This window comes from Nipponia nippon, unplaced genomic scaffold (assembly GCF_047370975.1).
Source record: "Nipponia nippon isolate SJK-2023a ecotype South Korea unplaced genomic scaffold, ASM4737097v1 scaffold_1, whole genome shotgun sequence".
Taxonomy (NCBI): Eukaryota; Metazoa; Chordata; class Aves; order Pelecaniformes; family Threskiornithidae; genus Nipponia; species Nipponia nippon.
In genome coordinates, this window is record NW_028262290.1 from 120,526,744 (window position 1) to 120,549,977 (window position 23,234).

The 23,234-nt window shown below is 39.2% G+C and overlaps 1 protein-coding gene across 1 annotated transcript in view; it reads right to left on the reverse strand.

Moving 5' to 3' along the window:
* Nucleotides 1–23,234, reverse strand: part of LOC104018488 (collagen alpha-4(VI) chain-like) — a 70,963-nt gene that overhangs the window by 31,168 nt on the left and 16,561 nt on the right. The window contains exons 5-10 of the mRNA XM_087735118.1: nt 12,012–12,094; nt 5,834–6,183; nt 2,729–2,807; nt 1,990–2,135; nt 1,802–1,894; nt 302–355 (exon numbers count right to left, since the gene is read on the reverse strand). Of these exons, the coding sequence (XP_087591244.1) occupies nt 302–355; nt 1,802–1,894; nt 1,990–2,135; nt 2,729–2,807; nt 5,834–6,183; nt 12,012–12,081 (792 nt within the window). The 5' untranslated portion in view covers nt 12,082–12,094. The remainder of the gene's footprint in view (nt 1–301; nt 356–1,801; nt 1,895–1,989; nt 2,136–2,728; nt 2,808–5,833; nt 6,184–12,011; nt 12,095–23,234) is intronic.

Here is a 23,234-nt window from a genome sequence, read left to right on the forward strand (position 1 = left end):
GAACTATCAGAACAAATCTGGTCTGTCACGAAAAATAAATATATGAGTTAGCCATAAATATGCCACGTAAGACACTGTTGTGTGATTCATTCCAACTGATTCTTTTTCTGCATTAGAAGTTAATACTAACTATGGTGAGGTGCAGATGTACAGAGAATCATTCAGTATATTTACCTTCAGATACATGGTGCTTAAACACATTTTAGGTTAACATTGATGAGCACTGGGTGAATGAGTAAGTGCAGACAGGTTCAGGCACCAAACAACATGATCTTAGCAGGAAGGAAAAAAGTTTACTTACAATCCCACCTTCCTCACCAGGATGGCCAGGAGATCCTCTGTAACCTGTGCTTCCCTGAAAAACAGGAACTTAAGATGTAACACTGTTCTCCAAGCACACTGGGCTCATTTCTATCACATTACTCTGCACATGGAGATAGAAAACTTTTCCTGAACATTAGATCTGGTTATGCTGAGGAGGGCAGGCTCCATCAACTACATTTACACAGACACTCTGCACAGTCCTATGTACTCGACATAGGTGTGGGGAAAAAAAAAAACAAAACAAAACCACCCAACAATGTTCAACATAAAATTTCAGTATGTTATTTCAGGCAACTGCCTGATGGGTTAACAAAGCTCATTGGAATATTTGATCAAATTAAATATCTTCCTTAGTGATTTGGAAAAGGAAGCATTACACAGTAAGGAAATTCTAAGGTGAAATGAAAAATATAAGGAGTTGAAAACTTGTTAGGACAAAGATATTGCAATACCTTACAAAGAGTTTTAGGAATATTGCAACTTTATATTTGAAGTGGTGCAAACCTCATACCCTTAAGGTCAAAAACTTGAACGGAGAGAAACTAGAACAAATGGAATTTCTAGGAATGAAAATGAACAAAAATGAGACACGAATTTGTGCTGCAAAAAGATGCTTTTACAATTGTAGGCTGTACAACCCAGGCATCATGTCTGTCTGCCTGCAAAACAACTATGTCTACATTCTGAACACTGCTTTGTCTAAGCATGTTAATCTAGACATTTTAGTAAAACAGAAAGGTGTAAGAAAATCAACAACAGTAATGGAAGAAATCAGTAAATTGGTTTATGAATAAATATTAGAAGACTACACTTTTGCTAAGAGATAACCAAAAATTCATTTAACTGCAACGACATAACTGAAGAGCGTGAACTACAGATATAATTTACTTAGCATGTTACTGGAATAAGTAGAAATAATGGAATGAATAGTAGCCAAATGGAGACTACATATACTAAAAACCTTAATAATGAAGTCTACTAGCATGCTGTAGAAGTGGTGATATCTGTAATACTCGAAAGGCTTAAAACAGACAATATAAATTCTTAAAGGAAATAATGTAAATTAGTACTGTATTGGATCAGAAGAAACGTACAGAAGAGGATATTTGGAATAACCAGAAGCACAAAAGGATAAGGCTTACACCTAGTGAAGAAGGATTATTTTCTACTCTCAGCTTGCCAGCTGGAAGTTTCTCATTCACAATAGCTAATAAGCCTCTTGGTTAATCAGACTTAATTTTTTAAATCCCTCTCCATTTTCTGCTGAATCGGTGAAGGAGAGTGCATAATGATTTTTGTATGTACAAAATGATTGTCATTACAAAATTACTTTTGCAACAGGAACATGCAGCAGAGAAATGATCATATTTCATGTTTCTCCTTCATCTGTCCATGCATGCTCTGAAATACTACGAAAAATGAAAACACTTCGAAAAATAAAGCAATTCTTAAGTAATGTCTATCTGCGTTCTCCTACCTTCCTTCCAGGACTTCCCTGGCCACCATGATCACCATTTTCTCCAAGGCATTTACAAACAACCTTACAGCATTTCCTTTCCGCAACACTATCCTGAAAAATGACAAGAAACATTTCATCTATGTATATTAATCATAAAACAAAGACTGATTTTTTCCCCCTTTTGTTTATACCACAGAAGGACTTACAAGATTTCTCTGCAAGATGTTTGCAATCTCTGCAAACCCAACACTCAGAGGTTCATTGTATGCAAACCCTCTGCCAAACTCTATTTCCCGAAGTTCAGTCAAGTTCTGTGTATTGTCCAGGCCAACTAACAGAAGTGCATCAAGACCTTCAACGTAAGCATAGATTTAAATTAGTGAATGCCTGAACTTTATTATTTAACCAACACTATCACTGTGAATAACAGCAGTTCTCTAAAAGACTTATATTTCATGGCTTCAACACAGTATGTTAAAAGAAATCAAGCTATTGAGAACAATGTACAAGAGAAAAATCCAGACCAGTAATTTTCCAGTTAACTTCTCTCCCCAGCTGTCAGATCAGACTGCTACTCAGTGCCCAAACAGAAGTCTAAAACTGTTTTCTCCTGCAGAAGTCAGAGTTGGGTCTAACCTCTGGTGCTGCACTCATCAGTAAGAGGAGCTGCCCTGAATTGCCCCAGCTGCTGGAGCTGGACTCCAGGAACCAGAACCATCCCAGGCCCTCTGCACCCGTAGGCATGTTTCTGGCATCATCTGCCAACCAGCGACAAGCCATCGTGTACACTAGTTCACATGGAGAAGCAAACACTCTCCCAGTGACTCCTGAGGAATGCCATGTGAGCATGGGGAGGTAATGTTACGTGGAAAAGTTGCAGTGGGGGAGCAATACATTGGGCCATTGGTAGTAGGAGGCTGAAGCATCAATGCGGTACTATAATACCTTTAAAGCGAAGTGAATCAGCTGCTTTTCTGAGATCTTCCAGCGAATCATCCAGCCCATCTGAAAATACTAAGAGAACCTGTCAGGAAAGGGAGTAATGCCAAGTCAATTGAGACAAGACTAAAAGTTGAGTCATCGTAAAAAGTACAGTTTGCACTGAAAACCGGCTATGAGGTGGTCAAATTGCACTACACTGTGGTAGATCTGAAATGTGTGCTGGAAAAAGTGCTGAGAAGCAAGGAGAACAGAACACAAAAGCCTCTCTTCCCTCACAGCACTCCCATTTGAGGGTTTTGTCTTGCTGACCAGTTCATAGCATTGCTATTAATTATATCTATCATCATCTTAGTATGCTAGGTGGAAGGCCAATTCTGCTGCGACGTATTCACTGAAGAGCTTTCTCTTGTCAGAAGAGTTCTCCTATATGTGAATGTGGAGAAGAACTTAAAGCAAACAAAAATTTCCCTTTCTGCAAGAGCAGCTCCAGTTGGCTGTTACCTGAGGAAGTGCATCCTCTCTGGGTCCAACCCTTCCTCCCCACAGACGCTTATGTCCCCTTGCCCTTTCCACATTTCCAGGCAGTGCACCACCCTGCTCCACTCTCTGCCATATTTTCCCTTGTTAAGACATAAGGCTTAGCTCACGTAAGAATGCTAATCCTGAACCTTTGTATTGGCTACATTCCCCCCTTTTCAAGCCAAAGAGCTACAGTTAAGCCTCTTTCAGGGCTAAGGAAAGCACAATTTCTTACAGTTCCCCTCCAAGCTACCAGTCTCTTCCCATTTCTCTCCTCACCTTCCCCCTTCAAACCAGCAGAAGTCCTCTCAGGCCCCACTCATCCAGTGGATTAGGTTTCCCAGAAAGAGGCTGCACAGGTAAACTGTCTCCTACCCCAACTATCACAACTTTAAGTCTTCCTAAACATTCTAACCAACAAGTGGACAAGCACAGCTAGAGCTCCTTCCCTCCCATCCTTCTTATTTTACATTCCCTATACAATGCACAGCTTCAACCAATGCAAACTCTGGAGAATTACTTCTGTTAAGGCGAATTTTTCTACCGGTGACAAAGGCAAATGAGGTGACTGCCACACCAAACATCCCACTTTGGTGCTACAGCAGCAAGGAGATCAGAATTTAAGAGCAGGCAGAGTTAACTCTGGTGGTGGAAAGTTCCCAAAGATCCAATACAGAGGCACTGGTACTGATTCTACATTTGCTAAGCAGAGTGTGATACAGTGGAGAGCTGGACCATGGATGGGTAAACACACCACAGACTGTTAGAAACAAGACTAGGCCTGGGCTTGATGCTTTTTTTTGGGTGATCTTTTCATTATAAAAACATGGGGGGATGACAGGAAATGTGGGGTGTTAGCGTGGGCATTATATATATTTCCAAAGTCTTCATTTATATAAAGCTCTTGTTGGAACACATCTGAGTCTTGCTTTGTCAAAAATGGTGGAATTAGGTCCAACGCTTTTGCTGAAGAACAAACAAATAATAAAGAAAAGAAGAAACAAAAACCACAGAGGATCACTATCCCTGATGAGGTTTATATCTAATAAGCTTTACAGAACAAACATGTTATTGCTTAGGATCCTAGGGAGACTAAATTGTGGTTTCATGTGCGTTGTAAAGTCTTGTATTTTCAATTTGCTTATAAACAGTATCAGAAAGAAATATTAATCCACTGGTAAAGTGCTGAGATATGCAGCATATTTATTTCTAGTAATAATGCATAAGCAGAAAGAAGCCTTGCTTAACTCTTCAACAGGGATCTAACAGAATTGGCAATTAGGAGAAAAAAAAGCATTGCTTTTACTTGCATGTCAAACAAATTCTCTCTACTGAGACCGAAAAGAAGCAAAGTCGTATGTGGTCATGTTCCCCGTTCAGAATAAAATGACATTTTAAGAAATCTTTGGAAAAAAATAGTATTAAATATGCACCAAATTGCAACCTAAATTGGTAAGCCATACCTATGCAAATGCTGTAAAAATATAGAATGCCAACTTTAATCTGAAAGCAGGGAAATTTGTAACAATACAGCTTTCTCACTCCACATCAGATTAAAATTAACATCTTATAAAATTAAAAATAAGGTTCATATGTATTTTGCAAGGGCTAACCTGTCCTTCCCTCACTAGGAAGGTCTTCCTGCAAGGAGACCTTAGTAAGTGATAATATTCAAACAGCTATGACACGACATGCTCAGTGCTTTACTGAGTCAGTGTCTTATTAAGAATAACCTGTCAGGGCAATGACCCTGAAACACTCCAGTGAGATCTAACTTTCTTTCACCGAAGTGGAAAGATTCCCCATTCACTTCACAAGAGATTAGGTCAAGCCTTATGCTTCTCCCTTCACCTCACATCAAGACGGATGAATTAACTGCAGCATTGACACAAATTTTCCTGATCAGTTATCCATGAGCAGAACTCAGCTTTGTTATTTGAAATTATTTGACAAGTTAACTACACAAACTTCTGTAAATAAATTTCCTGGATGATGTTTTCTGTGACTTCCGCTTAGACCTGTCATTATTCTGGACAGAGATTCAGGATCAGGATTTAGAGTTTCTGAAAGAGAATTGTTTCCACCACTCAAAGTACAAAGACATTCCATGGTAGATACAAGAAGGTTTTCTGTGTGAATATTCACGATCATATTTATTAACCCAAACATTCTGGGTACCGTCTCACTGCAGGAGCGCCTCGGGAAACAGAACTGATATATGCAGTTATATCGGGGAGAATGAAAGAACAGGAGGTTCTATATAAACATAAGGAAACATTTTTTTACCATGAGGGTGACAACGCACTGGCACAGGTTGCCTAGAGAAGTTGCAGTCTCCATTCTTGGAGATCGCAAAAGCCATTTGGACACGGTCCTGGGCAGCCTGCTCTAGCTGACCCTCCTTGAGCGGGGGGGTTGGACAAGGTGACCTCCAGAGGTTCCTTCCAACTTTAACCATTCTGTGATTCTGTTTATTGGATTCACCAATTCCTGAACTACCTTTTGTCTCCCTGGAGTACTCAGCATCACAGTCTGCAAACACCAAACTGCATAAGTTTTCCAATACATGCATTCAGACCATTAAGTTACCTTAACTTGAGCAAAGGTCGCACTAAAGAACTTCTCCTCAAGTGCCTTTAAGAAGTCTGCATTCAGGTAGGTGTCCACAGTGGTCTGTGCATCTAAGAACTTCTGGATGATCTCTTCATTATAGTCTTCAAAATCAGAGTCAAAGATGAATTGTTTGGTCTGTGCCAATACTTGGAACTTGAATCTAATGTTGACTGGAGAGCCAGCATTACAGCTGGTATTTGGCAGCGATTTCATATGGAGTAAAAGCTTGGGGAAGAATGCTTGCAATTTCTGTTTCAGAAGCACTGTGGATCCTGGCCACATGTGCCTTGAAATATCAACTGCTATAGAAAGATCTGTGGTGCAATCTGAAAAAGGCAGAAGAAACAGGAAGCTATAAACACACACTATCTGTGATCCTGTCTTTTGTCAGAATCATGGGAGTGGAACAAAATTCAGTGTGGTACATTTAAAACCAGAAGTCAGAATCGGTGAGATAGGTTTTCCGTAAACATAAAATACCATCAGCCTACCAGTTCCAGAGGGGCCATGTGAACTTGCAGATACTAAGGACTACATTACTGGATATATGTACATACCCAAACTGCAAAACAAGTCAATGTTCTCCAGCTGTCAAATGTCCTCAAAGGACCTAATCTTGCAAATGTTTCCGTGAGCTTAGCTACCAAGTGAGAATGTGCAACACATATTCCAATTGTAATGAGAAGGTTGATGGCTGACTGTGGCTTATCACTTTGTCACAAGACCAGATGATACATACAAATGTAGAACAACAGGCCAAAGAAAAACATGAGAGAAAGAGGCAGCATTGCCTACGTGCAATGTCATATATCCACTGTGAATAACAGCTGCTGTGAGGGGGTACCTCAGTTATGGAATTGCTTGCATAGCTCCTAATAACAGCAAATACTTAGATGTGGTTAATTCCTCCCCCCTTGCCAATCATCTTGCCCTCATCAAGCAGCTAAACCACTTGGCTTATTTATTTTGTACCTTGATTCTTCACATCATGCTGAATTTTATTCTGTGCCACTAGATGAATTGTCACCTGTTGTTGTACCTCTGCAAGTAAGTCAGAGGCATGCAATTTCATCTCTAAACCAGCACTCCCCCTGATTTTTTTCCTTCTTCACCCACTGACTCTGAAACACTTATCAAACACAATGCTGTTTTCTGCATTTGCTAGTTTGGGCTAGTTCCTATAAACCATTATTCCATATAAGCTTCATTAGTTTTCTGGGTTTTCCCTCACTCATGAAAAAGATGAATGAGTTCAGCTCTTTAACCAAATAAATCCAGAAATAATTTCAACCAGAGTTGCCATCGTCGTTTCAGTATTTTCACTTGCGGTACAAACTGCCCCCTAGAGGGTATGATTTGCTGGTAAGCAGCATGAAAATCTTTAAATGTAACAGGTCCTGTTGAATGATTTTTTATGGCTAAAAAATCTCAACATTCAGGCCTCAGAGCAACATAAGAAACCTATACAGCTTTTCTGTTTAGTCCACAAGAAAATATCCATCTTAAACAGACATATATGTCTGCAGACACACCCCTCAGTCATGCCCCTTAGCCAGGTTGTGAGGCTGCACATCTGATTTCAAGATCACAGAACACCTGTGATGCAAAGGCCATGATTAGTGCAGGGAACAGCATTTTTCTATTTGTGAGGGACATTTCTGATTAAACATTTCCATGAACATGAAATTTATTGGATATTTCTTCCAGTATGTGTTCATGTCCAGCACACACACAGTATGTTTTCATAATGAGTTTTTTTGAGATCTGGGTCTTCTTAACCACATAATTTGGAGGGAGTGTGAAGAGCAACCACAGACTCAGCAGTTTAGCCCTGACAATTAGTCATCCACACTGCCTAGCTCTCAAAACATTCCCTGCCATCTCCTCAGTGTACCAGCAATAGTATCAAAACAGCAGTATTCACTTTTGTGCTACTGTGTTGTGCATAAGAATGTGTAAAACAGCTTCTGGTAGGTACTCTACACTCTGTTGATAATCCGTATTTATTTGCAGGAGTGAACACCTCTGTGTAGCTAACATCTTTTTCTAATCACCTGTTCTCCCACACACATCCACATTGTTAAACTGCCCCATCTTACTGCTGCAAAGGTATCTTTTTCCCCCTGTTGACTTTCTGTACCTTGAATGCAGTTTTTTCAATCTGAAAAATCTGGCAGTTTAAGAGAAAGCAACTGGAGAAAGGGGAATTAATAGATTTATTACGGGAAAGGTCAGTCAATATAGGAGAACAGATGACAGGACAAGGTAAAACAGGCTTCACAGGAAGCTGATCTTTGTTTTATGAGACAAATTTATGCAGAACTTAACAATAAATACATGCATTGGTGAGATCAAAGCCAATATACTTTCCTTAATTTCTCTCTCTCTAAACAAGTGTGCCTGTACATATATCGCGTTTATTGCTGCATCTCCCATTAAATCTCCCTGTTCCCTGTCCATGAAACACCAGGAGGTGCTACTGCATCAGCCATAGTCACACTGTTCCATAGCAGTGCACCCCCCTTCCACAGCAGCCCTCTCTCTCTCTCTCTGCTTTCATGAGCTGGGGGATGCCTTTTCAGCTGGAGGTTTACTCATGGGAGAAAGAGAGAATGGGGGTGCAGAGCTCATACTGAAACAGGCCCAGCTGTTGTTCTCCTCTCTGAAAACCACCTCAGCAGATATAATTCACACAGAGAGTAGCTTCTGGTTTTAGGAGGGAAGGCTCAGGTCTTCATTTTGGCCCCCAACACCTCAGCGAACACCAGCCAGTTTTGCTATGTGCAAGAGCCCACAAGCTCAGGGTGCAGGAGAGGCAAAGTTACCTATTTGTTCAGCCGCTGTTACAAAAAGCCTTAGACAAGCAGTGTGGTCATCCTGGTGTTCCTTTCTCACAGTAAATTTTGGTCCCTAAGGGAATGAAACCTGGAGAACTGGGTAGGAACAGTTTTATGGCATAACAAAGAGAACAAAGAGCATGTATCCAACACATGTAAAACATCACCTATATGGTGAAAACACAGGGGAGACAAGGAGCTCTAAAGGACAGTCACAGCCCCTGTAAGGATGGGCACAGAGAGAACTGCTCCAGCACTGTCTCTTCCTGCTGTCCCCAATCAATGCCATCCACTTACACCACACAAGGTCCCACTCACCTTCAGTAGAGGAAGAGCTCAGCTTTTTGATTTGTCATTCACTATGTTTTTCTTTTTGCAACTTAACAAACACGTCTACAGTATTATCTTACTACATAACTGGCACGAATACATCATTTTAAAGAGCAATTTTGCATGTCTTCTGCTTCAGTCTTCCCACATGACAAGGTGACTGATACCGCAGCACCAAGTCGGAATACACTCAGATACAAAACCAGCATTTGACATCTGATAAAAGTTGCTACATTAATCTAAGGCAATACTGAACCTTTATTTCTTTGGGGTTGGGAGCCTCTCAGGCTGTGTGGCATCCAAGCTACTGTTGCCACCAAGATGATGTAGTAAGAAATACCACCTTCTGTTTCTTACATAGGGAAAGCTTTTGGGTAGCATCCTAGCATTACTGTGGATTTGCTGCTCACACCTTGCCAATATCTCCCACATATCCAAGGATGGATTTTCTTACATCCCCTCTCCGAGACTTAAGTTTTGTCAACAGTTGCTGCTGACAGTTCCACTGAAGCAGTATGGTCAGTTGTAGATGACAGAGTTAGGTTTTTGGAAGGCTATTTTTTAAATATCACTGAATTGACTGTTTCTCTTTTTTGATTAGGATATCTTGGGCATATCTGCTCTAGCTCCTTTCAGATACTGAGAAGCTATGAATATGAACGCTAGATGAGAAGCACCGTCTTACCTCAGAAGCTATTTACCATAGCAAAGAGTGTAATGGTTCCTGACTGAAGCAAGGTGCAAGTCTAGAAAGTTGCAAGACTGAGTAACCTGAGCAGTATTCTTTGGTAAAACAGTTGCATTGCTGTCCAGCTAGCTCACATACTTTTATCAGGGACTGCATGAAGCCACGTGGATATTTGCCATTATGTACCCAACAAAACATTTATATTACTTACCCTGGCTAGGAAGATCTTCGGATTCACAGACCTGATTAACAATACTCCTCTCGATGGTTTTCAGTGCATCGAAGTTTTCCACTGTGAACACTCTCCTTGCATCACCAGCTATTAAAAGCAGCTCAAAGGAGTTTATAATCCCTATGCCAACTGCAAAGACATGGATCCCATCACTTCTCAAAGCCATTGCTGCATCCTTCACCCTGTCAGCAGAGTACCCGCCTGTAATCACTACAAGGTTCTGTGAGACTCCTTGACTCTTGCGGCCTCCATTGGCAGGCTGAAAAAGGCTCTGGACAAGGCTCAGCCCTTTGCCAGTGAACGCAGAGGACTGCAGTTGCTTGATTCTGTTGATCTGTTCCTTTATCATGGTGTCAGTATAGAACTCATTAAGAGAAAATTCTTTCTGGGGCTCTTGGCTGTACTGGACTACTCCAACATGTACTTTGTCCCTAGAAATAACAAAGCTGTCCACAACTTTCAACATGAAGGTCTTCATGACAGAAAAGTTACTTTTTGATATGCTTTCTGATCCATCTATCAGGAATACCAGATCTGCCACCTGACTGCTGCAAACTTCAGGAAAAAGCAGAGGGGAAAACAAACAAATAGAAAAAAAAATATTAGTGAGGAAGATAACCTTGGCAGTGTTTAATCTTTTTCTTGTTCTCTGTGGTGTAAACCTTTAGTCACAGAAGCTGTTCACAGCAAGGCCATGCAAACTCAACCCATCATCTATCCTACCTTCAACCCAGAGACTTTCCATGCATAGATAAAATCCGTCCTTTTCCACTATTAACTTGCAGAAGAAATCACAGATCTTTTCGTATCATCTAAAAGACCAGCTGGGAGAGTCATAACAAGACAGAGCTTGTAACCAAAGACAAACCCTCAGCTGAGGGAGGTCAGACTTTACCTACCAGTAAGTCATATTAACTACCCCACTCACCACACTCATCCTCTTGCTACCTGAAGGGCCACTGTGAGTTAAAAACCACTTGAACTGCATGACTGCTGTGGAGAAAGACAGCATGTTGGTACCCCTGAAGCAGAGAGAATTCTTGCCTGTCATTTTCATTGCAGAAGCAGAGTTCCCCAACATTTTTATCGGCAATGCATCATAGGTCTGTGCAAAGAGCTTCTTGACCTTCAGTAATCTCTTCAAGTTCTGCTCTGCTTGCTTTGTTCACTCCAACAGCTGTTAAGTTGATTTTACCTCCCTTCAAAGCTTTTATAGCTATGGGACGGAAGGCTGACTCTACCCAATGCTGCAGTTCGTTTATCAGTAGTAAGAATAAGGATCCTGGTGACAGCAAGGAAAGATACACACCCACCCTGGTTCACACTAAATCTCTGCCTGGCAAAGCTCAAAGCTCTTGCTGCGAAGGGCTGGCCTGGCAGAGGATTCAAGTTGAACACTGCGTCTCTACTCTGAGACTCAGAGGAGAGTTGAAACTTGAGATTTATACACACCAATCACTGAGTCATTAACTACTGCTATGCTTTGAGCTCCATTCTGCAAGCATACATTACTAAATATTTCTTATCTGAGGGGAAAAAATAAATTCACACCAACTTAAACAGGACTAACCACATTTACTTGTAGTAGATACTAAACTCATGTGTTTCCACACCTTTCAGAAGCACGTGATGCTAGCAGGGCATGGATGAAAATTATTATTTCCCTAAACCAACAGTCATACAGAAAATGTTCTGCAACTGCACAGAACATTTTCTCAAGCAGATCTTCCAGAAGACCTGACTACCAAAATAAAAATGCTAAGTCTTGTGACTTATCTTGCTCTTGGCGGTCTTACAATTGTAAGAGTTTTTCATTGCTTTTGAAAATACAGAACCTCGGCACACATGAATAAAACCAAATTTTAATAAGCTGTTGCATTTAATTTTGCGTTTTTAGGACAACTCTCCTATCCTAGGTTAAATATATGTTTCATAAAAACATACTACATTATCCCTAGTTATACAAAGAATAAACTGTCATCAATTCATCATCTCTCTCTAGCATTGGGTATAAATGGAAAAAATTAATTTTGCTATCAACTTGAAGTCATTTATTTAGTGTATTACCAGTCTGTTGTGCATCTACAGAGCAGAAGGTAGAAACAAAGAGAACAAGAAGTGGTTTCCAGTCATCCATTTTGAAAACCTCCCTAGAAAAAACAAACAAAGACAGTAAGAAATACAGAGCATAATTTCCTCAGAAAAAAGATTTTTAATTGTGAGGGAAATTGGTAAGTGCATTTTATTAACAACGTGGAGGCTTTCTAGCTGTATGCAATTTAAAGCAGCACTTTAAATTCATATTTTCTTCCCCCAGCTTTTAACATACAGGCTTTGAACACAGAGCTGCTTGAGTTTGACACTGATGTACAGCATATAACTGAAATGAACTGTTCACTGCTCTGCTCTCACACAATCATGCTTTGTTCTGATTCACACAGCTATATTTACCATGATCCAAAATTCAACTAAAAGCAAGTTATTCACAATGTGAGATGAATGGGAGTTATGCTTCTAAGATTCCTCTCTAGCCTCGAAATTCCCCACCCACACACCTATTTAAAAGAAAAATTTGGTGCTGGTATCTATATACAATAGACGTAGATAAGAGCAAGCATTCATTTACAAATGAAATATGCCAGTTGGCCAGTAATGAAGACACTTGCCATATAAAAGTAGCACAACTCAATGCTGTGGGAAACAGGAATGAAAAATCTCTTCAGCCATAAAGTACAAAATTAAGCCACGTTGAGCTTAAGCACACTAAACAAGTGACAACAAAACAGTTTTGAAAAACTTTCAATTCTAGAACACACGTACACTAAATAGCTTAAAGAATAACAAAAAATAAACCAGAGCCTTGGAGACCAAGCATGCAAAAAAAGATGAGTATGAAAGCATTTCATATGTTGTTTTTCTTTGGAGCTGCAGAAGTTCTCTTTCTTTTCTGACTAGCTGCTTTCCTCCTAGTTCCGCCCTCACATTCTGTCCCAGATCAAAACTGAGAGAAGATTTTTGGTAAAATTTATGAATATAAAGGCCAAATGCTTCTGCATGGTGACGTGAATGGCAGAGAACCAGGTTGGCTAGGTACGTCAAGCAGTGAGGATGAGAAAATCGGGTATAGTGCACATTTATTCTACGATATTCAAATACCTGAATACTTGGTTATTCAAGTATTTAACACAGATGAGTAAAAGATGCCACCGCTGCATTTCAGCCAACCAAAGTCAATCCTCTCACCAGCCCTTTGTAGCTTGTCCTCCGTCAACTAAGAGCGTATCTCTTCCCATTCTAGGGGAAAGAATAGCTTGACAGACCTGCTGTCCATGTTGTACTTCTTTCCCATGGATGTGCATGTCACAGGTAATGCTGTTCAATACTGTATGTAGCCTCTCGCTCAGGCCTCCAAAACATACCTGTTGGCAGCAAGAATTCTGTGGAAACTCGACTGAGGAGGACAACTGACGAATGAGTCACTGAGGACGGTGAGGTAAAATTCAGTAACCTGACATACCTCAGATACTACACTCAAATCCTCAGTGACTAAAGACGACATCCCACTGGGGCTACCCTAAGAATCTCATATGTAATATACAGCCTATGTTAAAAGTATATTGGTCTGGAAGATGCATGGCTACCGACTTTTATGTGCTACCATCTTTTTATTACCAAAATTTTATACAAAGCACTGTTGAGCTACCAGTAATATAAGCAAGCCAAACACTGTTCTGTCTCAGGCTAACTTTTGAACCTCTTTGTTGATCCTGGCAGATGCTCAGATCAGGAGACAGCTTGAGTCACTTATATTCCAGGCTTCGGTTTGACACAGAGTGCAACCTCAGCAAACCCAGGATCCTGGCTTGGCTTTTTTTTTTTTTTTTTTTTTTTTTTTTAAGGTTTCAGGGCTTCTGGAATTCTGATGAGAACAACGAATCTAGAATTTCATTTCAGAGCTGATTTACACACAAATTTCCACAGCATCTGTGTCTCTGTCATTGCTTAACATCTAATAATTACGTTGGCATGAATACTGCCTAAACTTATAAGTAACAGAGAGGGAAATGTACGTGAAGACACACAGAAGCAATCAGACAGCAGGCAAAAAAAAAGCTAGCTCATCCTCCCAGCAACTGGAGGGTTTCCTAAGCATGCTTCTTGGAACCCAAGAGCATCCTTCTCAGAATCAAGCAGTCTCAGATACAGGTAAATTCCTCTTGTGGAAGGATGTAAACTGAATCTGTATGGAGGGAGACGAAATCCAGCACAACAGGTTAATCCACACATTAGTCTTTTCAATATCTTCAACATATGTGCTGGGGGCAGGGTATCTACCTATACATGCAGATTGTTCCTCTATTTCTATCATTTTTGTTTCATAAACTTCCTTTTGCCACTAGTCACCAAAAAAGTCCTAGTGATCAGAACAAAGGTCCATCTTGCCCAATCCCTTATCTTTGACAATGGCCATTAGCTTAAGGAAAGAGCATAAAAGGAAAATTAAGGAATGTAGGTATCTTCTCCCTTCCACACAGACTGGTTTAAAGGTTTTCAGGTTGCATTTGGGTGAAGACCATATTTCCATAAATTCTTCTAATCTCTTTTGAAACCAGCTATACTTTTATATTAAAATCACAAACTAATTATGTTGTTCATCATATTGTAAACATAATTAATATTCTACTGAAAAAGTAAGCCAAGTATCTGTGAAAATACAAGTTGATGATCAAATGCTGCTGTTAACAATTCATTACACTAGTTTTTAAACTGTGTCTTGGATCTGTAACAACAATTTAGTAGAAAGGCTACAGCTGCTCTAACATCATAGCACGGGGTTCAGTTCCAAGTTCTTAAGGTAACGGTATGTAATATTTCCCTAGGTCTTCTAAATAACAAAAAGCAATGAATAGAAATCATCTGCTTGACTCTGTATTCTACCCTCAGGCAATAGCAAAACTTCATTTCCAAGTATCAGCACACCAAGCCCATTGTAATGGTTGGGCTTGATGATCTTAAAGGTCTTTTCCAACCTAAACGATTCTATGACTGTAGCTCTTGAAGGGTTCTTTGGAACCTTCTCCTGTGAGGAGAAAAAAAAAAGCCACATTTCCTGTATTTCAAGACATTTATCACATATGGACACTCTTTACTATTACTAGTACTACAGTACCACAGAGATTCCAGACGTAACTGAGGTCTCTATGCAACAAAAGGGGTTCCAGGTACTATGTGCTCCTTAAAAAGAATAGAAGGCAATGCTGGGGTTTGTGCATTGTGGAAACTTTCTTCGTGCCTCTGCACATTGCAGTTTTCTTTAATAAGCACTTCTAACATAAGGGAAAATGTTTCACAATCATCTTATATGCCATCTTCACAATTAAATTTTGTCTTGGATTTAATTAATTTTTCTGTATATATTCCTGATAGTTACTGAACCTCTTAAGAGTTCTCCTTGATCACTTTGACAGAGATTTGATTCCCAGTTATTTGTTTTCACTATTACGTCTCAGGACATCAGCCTCTTTTTCAGAAGTTAATAAGCAAAAAGTTTATACTGAGACACAATTAAGTATTTTAATGGTATCCAAAACAAAAATAATCATGATTGCTAACTTTCATTACTATATTATGCAGTACCTACTTTGACAGCACAGTTATTGTGCCAGAGGAGCAGTAAGCATCTTGAACTATCTGGTTTTAATAAATTGCACATAGATCTATAGACACAGCTAGAAACATACATATTCAAGGGTAGGTACGTAAAATGCTGCCAGTATTTCCAAAGCCTCTAGTTATAGTGGTGGAGATTTTTAAAGCAAAACACTGAGTTTGTGGAAAACTCAAGGGCACCAATATCACCAGGCTTCCGGGGTGTATGTGGTTGCCCACAGACAGATGAGCGAAATACAGTTGTTGTTTTAGCAAGGGGCTAGACTTTCCTTAGTAATGTAAACATTCAAATTTCATACCAAAGTCTAGCTCTTACCATACACAATAATCAGTGACTGTTGAGCTATGCAACTATTTCCATGCCTCCTAAGAGCTGTACTCTCTGTTTGCCTCCTTCAGCTTCCTCCAACCTCATGACTCAAGAATGTTCCCTGCTCATAGGGTCAGATACCCAACACCTGCAAAATCTCTCCCACTCTTCCTAAACAGTGAGTGCAGATGGGAACCTGTTTCCCACTTGCTCTTTATTTTTCCCTTCAGTAGCCTCTATTGACATCAGGCAGCTTCTTTAAATACACAGGGACACTGCAATTTAAAAACTTGTGCAGACTAGTTTCCCTACTTGTACCATTTATTTTGCCTTATCTTCACATAGGAAATTCCAATCATGCACTACAAGCTGCATAAACAGAGGTACTTTATGCCTTCTACGTGTATTCTTTATTTGCTAAAGTAAAATGAAAGAAGTAATTCAATGGAAAACTCATGCCATACAGCTCATAAATACTATGAGTCAAAGCCTAAATAACTCACTCAACAACATGCAGCGTCACAGAGCATTACCAATTCTGCATACTAAGCTAGCAATATGTTAATTCCAAAACGTATTTGAACATAAACCAGTATATACAAGGTCCTAGCATAAGCTACTTTAATATGCGTATCTGTAGTTGTTTATATAAATACATATAGGCATAATCTATGTAAGATGCTAAAACCGCAGTTCTCAAAAATCTAAGACTTCTTTCCACTTTAATGCTATTTTACAAGACAACAATACGAAAATTATTAAAAGCCCTTAGAAAAGGGTACATATTTTAAAGCTTATTTTACTGCCAGCATTCTTCCTTATTTGTTCCCAGAGACCTACCGATATGTATGTAGTAAGTCTCAAAGGAAGAAAAAGATCAACAGTACTCCTGAATTCTTTAAATGCTTCACAAAGATTGCTTGCAACAATATTTCATTTTTTCTTTTTTAATCAACTAATGTCCCAATTTTACCTTCAGTTGCTTCAATCTTTTACACATAAAAGAAAATCATTCTGTAGACGTTTGCTGCCAGAGCAAAATGCACAGTCCTATGTTAATACACTTCTTAAGCACACTATCAAAAGCATGGCGATTTTGAGGCAATACCTGTTTTTCACCTATAATTTATGACCATGTTGCATGCAGGATCTCCCTGCACACCCTGGTTTGAGGACATTTTCCCTCTTCCATTTGTACATACTAAGAGAAGGAACACAATCTTTCTTCTGACAACTTCAAATCCCATCTCTACCAGTGCAAATGAATGTAATCGCGTAGCTTTCTCCTATCTACTGAAGTACTCCAGTTAGATTTCTTCAACTTTTACATGCTGATTTCATTCCTTCTGAAGTCTTTGGAAAAAGCCCAAGTCCTGGAGTGAAGCAGACAGACAGCTTCAGCTCACATGCCACAGTTAGTTATCCCTTTCCTCTGCCACCCCCTTTTCTCTCACTAAAGCAAATTTAAAGCCTGGATTCCATCTGTGCAACTTACTGGTTTCAAACAGTAAAACCAGGAGAAATCCATCCCACTCTCCCACCTCAACACTCTCCTCATATGTCCACATATTTAACTTTCACCGCTGAGACATACTAATACCAGAAGAAGGATTAATGTTGCTGTAAAAATACTGCAAAGTATTTTCTATATCTCAGCTCTTTATGTAAATGAAGAAATCTTTTTATCAGTTGTCTCCTCTCTACAGGCATATTTTTTTCCTACAAGCACATTATCTTTTTGTTAGCACTGAAATGTCTCAGGAAGAAAGTTGCAGCTTTACTTGCTGCAGGTTTCTCAGAGAAAAGAAGAGTTTCCTAATGATTCCAGGTACAATCACATGGCCAGAGACAGATTCAAGCAAGGGCACCCTGGGTGACTTACCTGACTTAGGAAGTCAGTGTGATCAACATGAGGTTCAAGATGTTCCGAAGAGTGGTTTCGTTTAGAAGGGCAAGAAGCAACAGCTGGAAAGGATGTGGCTGTAAGGGTAGGAACACCCCCACAGAGACATACGTACATACAAGCACACAAGCAGCCCATTAGGTGCCTACACCCAGTCTTAAATGGAAAAACTGACTGAAATTACAAGTCAGTTTCATTTACTGTTAGAATTGGTGTCTGCCTGTCTGTGAGCTAGTGGGATGGACGTTTACTTGCTGACTTGATTCTAAAAAATGGAGAGACATAATGATTTTCCATTTCAGTATTTGGTGCACCGTTTATTGTCTATTTTTCTTTTCTGAGTAAAACTTAATAATTAGGATGTTATTATTCTGTAAGCCTTAAACATTTGCTATCATTCATATTTGTATCTTCCTGCTGGCATAAGCAGCACAAATTCCAATGAGTACACATTAACAAAATTAAGAAAACGGACCCTGGTATCCCAGCAGCCTCACATAGTTCTTAACCTACCATGAAATTAAAAACCAAATTACAGTTTCTCTCTTCAGTCAAGAGGATCCCCCAAAACCAAAGCACCTATCAGAGAGCCCAGCTAATTATGATGCCTCCATATCTGAAGCAACCATTCCCATGTAGTCCCTCCTGAAGTCAAATGTATTGAATGTAACAAGTACATATTTATATTCCCTCAGGATCAGGACCTGAGCTCTCAGCACCCATTAAAAACCTGCTCTATCTACCCACCTTCCCCTGGCTCAGCATGACCAGCTTGCCCTTTCCACAATGCATTGTAGTCTCTCCTCCTCAAGGAACAGATAAAGCAGGTAGACAAGAGAAGCTGTCCTTCCTGCCTGCCAGGTATCAGAACTAAAAATTTCATAAGATTCAGACAAGAAAATTTCTGAAACTGCACTGATGCCTGTCCCCCACCCCCCAATACTCTGCTTCCAGGAAATCTTCAGTGAAAAGTCCATTTTTTCCCTAGAAAGCTAATCTTTATCACAGAATAAAATAAAACAAATAGCTGAAAAAACAATTAGTTGAAAATAAGGTCTAACCAGAATATTTATCACATCTACCCAAGACCACAGCTGGCTATTCTGAAAGCCTAATAAGCTTTCATGTCTTCACTTCGCATACTCTGTAAATAGCTATTTATTAATTACACCCTAATTTAATTGCTATACTCAGTTGAATTTAAGTTTGCCTTTAAGTGTATGAATTCAATGAGACTACCCCATGTTGTCATAAAATTATGAACATTACTGTACACAGGACCATGGCTTTAGGCTTTTCCTCATGGTTTAGCTTCCTCAAGAAAGAAGTCAGGCAGAATGTTACATTTCACCTTTCATCCAAAATGGGGGAGAGAATTCGAAAATCAAATACTGTAAGCGGAGCTGTGAAGCTGAAGAGTCTCTAGCCTTGTTAAACGAGTTTTTACCTAGCAATGACTCATTCTGATCCATAACAAGCTGACTTTCAAACTCCTAACCATTTTGTTCTTTGGCCTCATTAAAAGAAGGGTGGACAGGAACCCCATACAATAATTTGTAATCAATAACATGTATATATATATATTTATATGCACTTCACAGCAAGGTGAGTTTGCCTCCTACTAAGGGTTTTGTTAAAAGAAAGTAAAGGAGGCCAAAAGAGCTCCTTGGTATGAGGAGTACCCTTCCCAAATCAGAAAGTCCTCATGGATTAGGAGATACATTTGTTATTCTTCTCTTTCCTATCAATCCTGGCTTTAGACCTACTTTACACGAGACATGTAGTATCACGCCAGTACCAAAGAAGTATCATGGCAGTACCAAGGATCAAGTTTGTTTGCTTATAGAAAATACAAAGGTGACCAATAAAAAGCATTAAACCAGGAAACTAAAACCATTTGACAGGTCTTATAAAATGGGCCAGCTAAACCTGCATGATGATACGAGTAATCTGTCATATCCTTGCTAATTCCTTTGACTGGAAAGTAGACAAATGTGAGCAGCATAAAGGCTAAGAATATCAACTTCACCCACATGTGATTCACTGACTCATTTAATAAAGGATATTAGGCAAACTAAACACAAACATTTCATTCATGAAAGCAGCTTCTCAAAGCCAGAAGTGCTCAAGAAAACTAGCAGATGTGACTCTCCTGCTCCCAGGAATACTGAGTGGGAAAGCATCCTATACACAGGAGTTGCACCTGGAACAAATTATTTTTAGAAAAAGTCTTGCTTTAGAACAGAAATAGTGTAAGTCACCTCATGTTGAACTACCACAAAGTGGGAAATTCAAAATCGAGGGCAACAGTTTACACATAATGTTACGGAAGTTTTGAACCACCAGTACATTATCCACTAACATATGCTAGACGTACCTTTGAAATAGGACTCTCACAATCTGAGCTTACTGGTGGCGGCAAGATGCAGGTTCTTGTTTTATAAAAGATTTATGTAAGAAAATTGTGACCTTGCAATAGTCATACATGTAAAACTTCGGCTAACATCACTTGGCTAAAAGAACCTAATTGCCCTCTTATTTCTAACGCTGAAGATTATAGTTTTACCAGAATCTACCACTTTTGATAGGAGGAAAACATGAAGCGATAAAGAATCAAGACTTCTGCTTGTGAGTATCTTCACAAGATCTGCCTTGAAAACAACTGCAAAACTCTCATTTTATAGCTAGAGATGTGAGGTATATCTCCTCTTTCTTGCCAGTTCTAGGCATTGCTTATAACTAGTCTTTTAAAGTAAGTAAATAAAATTTAAACCAAGCTTTCACTGAAATGCAAAAAATACATATCCTGCAATAAGAAACAAAGAAAGCAGGATGCTGTTCATTTTAATGCCTCCTCTGAAACTTTCCAGGGCTTTTCTCATTGCTATAAGTCTTGGAAAACTGAAAAAGCAACAGCACCTTTTCTCATCTTTCCTTACTGCAAACCACCAAAACTACCGTATCGCCCGTAATTAATTCATAGCTTATCATGCCTTGTCAAATGAAGTGTCTCTGTAATATTAACAAAGCAGATTTTAGCCCAAGGACATTACTTAAACATTTCTGAAGCATCCTAATATTATTAGGTGCATATTCTACTTTGAATCATTTGGAATAAATTTTGTTTATCCAAAGGCTCTTTGCTTATTCACTGAAGCAAACAGGATTTGTTGTACTGAATGATACTATATTTAGATTTGAATGTGTGGAAGAATTATGTAAATGCTCGTATGCAGGCAAATCAGAGCTGAACAGCTTTATGGCCATCATCTTTACAACTACAGCTGTTGCAAAAGCAATGAAAATTAAGCAGCATGTTTTATATATTGCCACATCATGAGAACAAACCAAAGTGAAGTATGGAAAGCTTACACGTTCCCAGGTGTCTAGAGTACTTATGCAGGTAACCTAGAAAATGCCTTTTGTGACACTCACCACGCACTAGATGTAATTTAAGTTAATACATATGCAAACATTCGTTAATAAGCCTCAGAAACTGTCACTCTATTAGAGCTCTTAGTAGGAAAAACAGTTTTGCAAGGAGCTAAGGAACTTTAAAATATGGCTTCACATTGAACCAAAATAAGAACCAAAAATTCCAATTTCTCCTTGAAGGGAAATTATTTTTAAAATTATTTGGCATCCCTCAAAATACTGCATTTTCTCAAGAAGTAGTGTCCACTGATTTTTTGGAAATGCTATAATACCAAGCTTTTAAACATTTAAATGAGCTTTATCACACTTGCAAAATGAGGGTGCTTTATGCTTCATTTTACAGAGGGAAGCCAAGGAATTAAGTCGTTAAGAACAAAAAAATCTGCTAACATAGTGTACTCAACTTCAGATGTGGCATTGCCGAGTACCTAGCACTCAAAGCACAGCTCTTACTGGCCTCAGTTAAAAAAAGCTAGACTCCAGCATAAAAACAAACAAAAAAAACCACCTCAGGCATGCAGAGAAAAAAACAAAACAAACAAACAAACAACCCTCCTAAACTCCTAGAACACACAATTAGAGACTACCTGTGAAAAGTTTGTCATATATGATTTGTCAGTATTACACAGCACTAACTTGGCAGATGCAGGAATAACATTTGAGTCTCTAGAATAGCACTGAAGGTGTTGAGTTCTCTTCCTTCAAAGCCCTGTCCCTTTTGTCCCAATACATCCAGCAAGGTTTGTGCATATAACCTCCTTCACGGTATTTTTTTTTTTTTAATCCACAAAGCCAGTTCTTCACATACAGTGAAAAACCCATGTAGGAAAAATACTTCAAGATAACACACAATTAAACACTGGTTCATACTGTGTATGCACACGGAGTCAGTCATGGAATTTGGCCTCTACAGCATCATCTGCAGAAAGAATCCTCTGTTTCCTTAGGACCACACAAAGGAAAACAACAAATAGAGCATTAGTGCTTTTTCCCTGAGCGCTACTAAGATTTCCTGGCCAATGTTTCAGTTTGAGTCTACCATATGCCCTCATTTATTTACTGATTGAAATTCTTACATGAGCAATTATGTTTCTACATTCTGATTTTGCTTTGGAAGGTTGTAGGTTGAATTTGGTTACAAAAGGGCTTCTAAATAAATGTTTTTACTTCATCTGGTGTCAGGAAAGCTAAAAAAAAAAAAAAAACTGGAACCTTACACACTATATTGCCCAAAATAGTCACATACAGATTAATTTAACTGCAGTGCGGTTCCTTTTTAAAGCATGCTAATTACTTCCAAACACTGAAAGCAGAGCTCTTAGGATCCTCTGCAAGCTGAGCATAGAAGTGGGTCCCAGTACAACCTGGTGATGCTGGCCTCAACAGACAGTAAATATCCTTTCAATGAAAGGGAGGCAGCAGCAACTGTGTGGCCAATCTAGAGTTGTTCTAGCTAAGATAGATGCTTGTACATGCTGCAGAAATGTTTGAGATGTCTCACACTTAAATTGGAAGGAAAATGCTGCAAGCTCACTTGCCCAGAGCAGCGATGATTCAAGACAAAATTCCCTCAGATTAACCCAAGGGGAGAGAGCACAAGCCTAAATCTTAAAGAGAAGAAAAATTTAATTTAATTAAAAATACTTCACCTTATACAGTATTAAAAGTAACAGTCTTCCTATGTATCTTCTCACTCACATACACAGTACACCAAGCTTGTGCTCATCAGCTATATATAGTACATCTGGAGACAACTTCTCTTTCAGATTCTTTACTTAATGGATTGGAGATGGAAAAGCACAACTGCCTTCAAAATTATTTCCATAGGTGTTATGTTGGCCCCTGCCACGTTTTTATAATGTACTCATCAAATACAGAATTTAAAAAAAGATGTCCTGGCTTCCCACTCCCTACTAATTACTCTAGTCTCAGGATACAGTATATTTAATAGCCACATGCTGGAACACTTTAA